The following is a 4,192-nucleotide window of genomic DNA, read 5'->3' on the forward strand; positions in this document are numbered from 1 at the left end:
GGCTATCCTTGGGCGGTCCTTTCCCTTCCCTCTAAGCCTCTCCCCTTCGAGAGACAGCCCTGTTCAATCTCCGCCTGTTCCACTTGTCCGAGCCCCTCCCCCGGGCAGCCCCCGGGCTTGTGACCAGTCAGCACCGCCTCTCCTCCTCGCACAGGCTGAGAATGGCAGAGGGGCTCCCTACGGTTTGCTGCCTTCCAGGGGGAGGGGGAAAAGAAGGAAAGGGGCGGGGCTGAGGGGGGCGGGCCTGGACGTCGGGAGTGAAAGCGAAAGCCCAAGCGGCGAACTGGGGGACCGGAGATCTAGCAGCAACTGGAGCAGCATGGCCAAGCCTTGTGGGGTGCGCCTGAGCGGGGAAGCCCGCAAACAGGTAACGGGGGACCGGGAGGCCAGGAAGGGGCTGGGGAGCCCCTCTGAATGGAGGCCAAACTGGGTGCTCCGGGGAACGAGGCCGTGGCAGAGAAATCTCCCAACCTCTCTAAGTGCTTTCACTTCTGCCCCGGGGGATTACAGATACCTGCTCTCTGGACTATCTCTGCACTGAGCATAGGCTTCCAGGGAAATCTGGCTTGTGGTGCGGAAGAATTGAGCCAAGTTGGAGGGCATCCCATTGAGGGTGGGATCTTACTCTGGACAACTGAGACCCTTAACCGACATCCGGGTACTGCTCTCTGTGCAGGTGGATGTCTTCAGGCAAAATCTTTTCCAGGAGGTAAGTACGTCTTCAGGATTCAAGCGATTTAACCCAGAATCTAAGGCCAATACTTAAGGGTTGCAACTTCTCAGACTGATCCCCAAACCCACCCTCGCCCCGTGCCCTACTTTATCAAACCTCCACCCAAGATAAGCTCTTACTTATTGATCTCTACTTTTACTTTGACCTCTCTTAAAACCTTCCTCAGTTCCCTCACTTCCTCTCCCCTTTTTTGGTGTGGAGGGAAAAGCCATGGCCCCAAAGTACGAATGAATACCACAATTCTAACCTCGGTTCTGCTGCATCCCAGCTTGGGCAAGTCCCTTCACTTTTCAGGGGCTCAGTTCCCTCATTTGTAAGTGTTAGAGTCAGTGATTTCTAAAGGCCCTTCCAGTCCCACTTCTCAGACGTCTCACTGAATGCTTTCTGTGATTCTGACCCTTGCAATGTAACCCACAGGCCGAGGAATTCCTCTACAGATTCTTGCCTCAGAAAATCATATACCTTAATCAGCTCTTGCAAGTAAGTAGTGTGAACTCCTTCTGCCCCATCCCATTGCCTCTCTCCTCTTCATCCACTCTCTCTAGCTAACAACTGCATTCTGAATGCAGAGTACAGTTGCACGTGGTAGACATTAGAATAACATGAAGCCTGAGCCTAGGTTCCGAGGCAGAGGGTGGGTGTGATGTGTGAAGGGAAGGCTTGACCCAGGCCGAGGGGGAAGAGGCTGGGCAGCCCCTGACAGTGAGCTCTGTGCAGGAGGACTCCTTCAATGTGACTGACCTGAATTCTCTCCGGGCCCCACTGGACATCCCTATTCCAGACCCCCCACCCAAGGATGATGAGGTGAGGTGCTCAGGGTGTAGGGCTCTGGCTATAAACGCAGTGTAAATGATGGCCCTCCAACCTCCATGACTTTTCTAAAACTACTTCCTCCCTTTTTCCCTTAGATGGAAACAGATAAGCAGGAGAAGAAAGAAGGTAAGAGAGGAAGAGGTGGCTAGGGAAAGGGAAATGGCACATTGACTGTTGGATGAGAAAGGGTCTAAATCCCCTCTTTCTCACAGTCCCTAAGTGCGGCTTTCTCCCTGGGAATGAGAAGATTCTGGCCTTGCTTGCCCTGGTTAAGCCAGAAGTCTGGACTCTCAAAGAAAAATGCATTCTGGTAAGCCTGGGAACTGGGGGACATAGAAAAGACAAGCAAGGCCAGGCCCTAAGAGATTCAAGTCCTTCATTCAGGAACCTATTCCCAAAATAGGAAGCTTCTTTCTGTGTTTGTGTTTAGATACCTTTTGTTTATCACAATGGGGATCACATCCCCAAATCAGATGGTGCTGTGTCCACCTCCATAACCTCTGAGCCTACTGCTGTACCAGATATGCAGCACAGGCGCTCTGATATAGTGAGCCGGTTTAAGAACGTAGGCCCAAGAGGGAGACTGCCTTGGTTCGAATCCTGACTCCATCACTTACCTAACTGGTTACTTTAAGTAAGTCACTTAGACATCCTGTGACTCAGTTTTTTCATCTGTTGAGTGGGTACAATAAGAATATTTACCTTGAAAGTTTGTTGTGAAGATTAAATGAGCTATATAATACATAGCACGGTGCCTGGCATATAATAAGTACTCAGTTAAATGTAGGTTTATTAGGAAGTAGCAGTAACAAGAACAGAGTTTGTTGAATGATTCCTACATGATATCTTTTAATGTAGGTGATCACATGGATCCAGCACCTGATCCCCAAAATTGAGGATGGAAATGACTTTGGAGTGGCAATCCAGGTAAGGAGGGTATGTCAGGATGCTGAGAGCAGGGAGAGACTTGGAGAGTAAAGGACGGGAGCTGGACATGACCTGGAAGAAGGTGGGAGATAGTGAGCGAAGGAGGGAGGAGATAAAGTGTTTTCTTTGCCTCCCATCTCTTTTATCACCACAGGAAAAGGTGTTGGAGAGGGTAAATGCAGTCAAGACCAAAGTGGAAGCCTTCCAGACAACTATTTCCAAGTGAGAACAGTTGGAGGGCTAGTATGGGACTCTGCAGGGCCGTTTATTTGGGACTCCCAAAGCTGAGCATGCCCATTTGGATGAAGTGGGGCTTTGGGAAGGGTCTGAGGGAGTAGCTCTTTCTCTCTGAATAGTCATTCCTGTGGTTATTCCTCTTGCTTCTGGCAGGTACTTCTCAGAACGTGGGGATGCTGTGGCCAAGGCCTCTAAGGAGACCCATGTAGTAAGTACATAGTCTACCAGCCTTTTAGCTGAGGCTGGCTGGGGTGGGGGCGGGTGAGGAAGTGGGGATAGAGGTCCTCTTTGTCTTGTTTATGACCTTTCCAATGTGGAGTATATTAAGCCCAGGAAAACTGATTTGGGCTTCACAAACCTTGACCCCTTTCTCTGATTCTGTGGGAATCCCATTTCTTGGCTGAGAAGGGGCTCATTCCTCAAGTTACCTATTCCCTATATGAGGAAACCAGACTAGTGTCCCACCTTCCTATGGGGCTTACTCAGCTTTGCTTCCCACATCCCAGATGGATTACCGGGCCCTGGTGCACGAACGAGACGAGGCAGTCTATGGGGAGCTCAGGGCCATGGTGCTGGACCTGAGGGCCTTCTATGTGAGTCTGGAGTAAGCCCTTAAGGGAGGTGGATGAGGGAGGCAGGGGAAAGGCCAAGAAACTGACTGTTATCTTCTGGCCTTCTTCCAGGCTGAGCTTTACCATATTATCAGCAGCAACCTGGAGAAAATTGTCAACCCAAAGGGTGAAGAGAAGCCATCTATGTACTGAGCCCGGGGTTAGGAGGGAAATAAATGACCTATACTTTGTGTAGATAACCTCTGGTGTGTGTCATTCATTCAAAAAAAAACATGTACTGTCACCTAGGCTTCTCTTGTGGCTCAGATGGTAAAGAATCTGCCTGCATTGTGGAAGACCCAGGTTTGATCCCTGGGTCAGGAAGATCCCCTGGAGAAGAAAATGGCAATCCACTCCAGTATTCTTACAGTAGCCTCAAGACTTCTCCATCCATACAACATCGATGATAAAACATCTAGGTTAATGGTGAAAAGATTCTCCACAGTGAGAGACACACAGAGAGGTTCACAGAGTTACATGGAGAAGAGAAGAGGGAGGAAGGAGATAGAGGTGACCAGGAGAAGAGGGGGGATCAAAAGGGGAGAGAGCAATCTAGCCAGTAATCAATTCCCTATTTGCTCTCCACAGTCTGGAACACTCAGAGAGGTTCACGGAGTTACACGGAGAAGAGAAGAGGGAGGAAGGAGATAGAGGTGACCAGGAGAGGAGGGAGAGTCAAAAGGAGAGAGACCAAACTAGCCAGTAATCAGTTCCCTAAGTGTTCTCCACAGCCTGGAACACCCAAAGAGATTCACAGAGTTAAGTAGAGAAGGGGGAGGGAGGAGATAGAGGCGACCAGGGGGATAAAAAGGAGAGTCAAAAGGGGAGAGAGCAATCAAGCCAATAATCACACTCCTAGGTAAAAATGGGT

The 4,192-nt window shown here is 49.9% G+C and overlaps 1 protein-coding gene across 1 annotated transcript; it reads left to right on the forward strand.

Moving 5' to 3' along the window:
* The first annotated feature begins 232 nt into the window (after positions 1-232).
* On the forward strand, positions 233-3,521 carry PSME2 (proteasome activator subunit 2). Its single transcript, XM_065940040.1, has 11 exons — positions 233-367; positions 677-709; positions 1,151-1,213; positions 1,451-1,537; positions 1,642-1,672; positions 1,759-1,856; positions 2,405-2,473; positions 2,628-2,695; positions 2,864-2,918; positions 3,217-3,303; positions 3,394-3,521. Exons 1-11 carry the CDS (start codon positions 320-322, stop codon positions 3,472-3,474), a joined length of 720 nt encoding a protein of 239 aa, XP_065796112.1. The 5' UTR covers positions 233-319; the 3' UTR covers positions 3,475-3,521.
* Positions 3,522-4,192: the final 671 nt, after the last annotated feature.

Source organism: Muntiacus reevesi, chromosome 7 (genome assembly GCF_963930625.1).
Source record: "Muntiacus reevesi chromosome 7, mMunRee1.1, whole genome shotgun sequence".
In the NCBI taxonomy this organism is placed as follows: domain Eukaryota; kingdom Metazoa; phylum Chordata; class Mammalia; order Artiodactyla; family Cervidae; genus Muntiacus; species Muntiacus reevesi.

What these genes read in the sequence shown, in the direction of transcription:
- PSME2 (XM_065940040.1), top strand. Translation starts at nt 320, where the DNA reads ATGGCCAAGCCTTGTGGGGTGCGCCTGAGCGGGGAAGCCCGCAAACAG. An exon ending in TTCCAGACAACTATTTCCAA is followed by an intron (nt 2,696 to 2,863) that starts GTGAGAACAGTT and finishes TGCTTCTGGCAG; the next exon opens with GTACTTCTCAGAACGTGGGG. An exon ending in CCTCTAAGGAGACCCATGTA is followed by an intron (nt 2,919 to 3,216) that starts GTAAGTACATAG and finishes CCCACATCCCAG; the next exon opens with ATGGATTACCGGGCCCTGGT.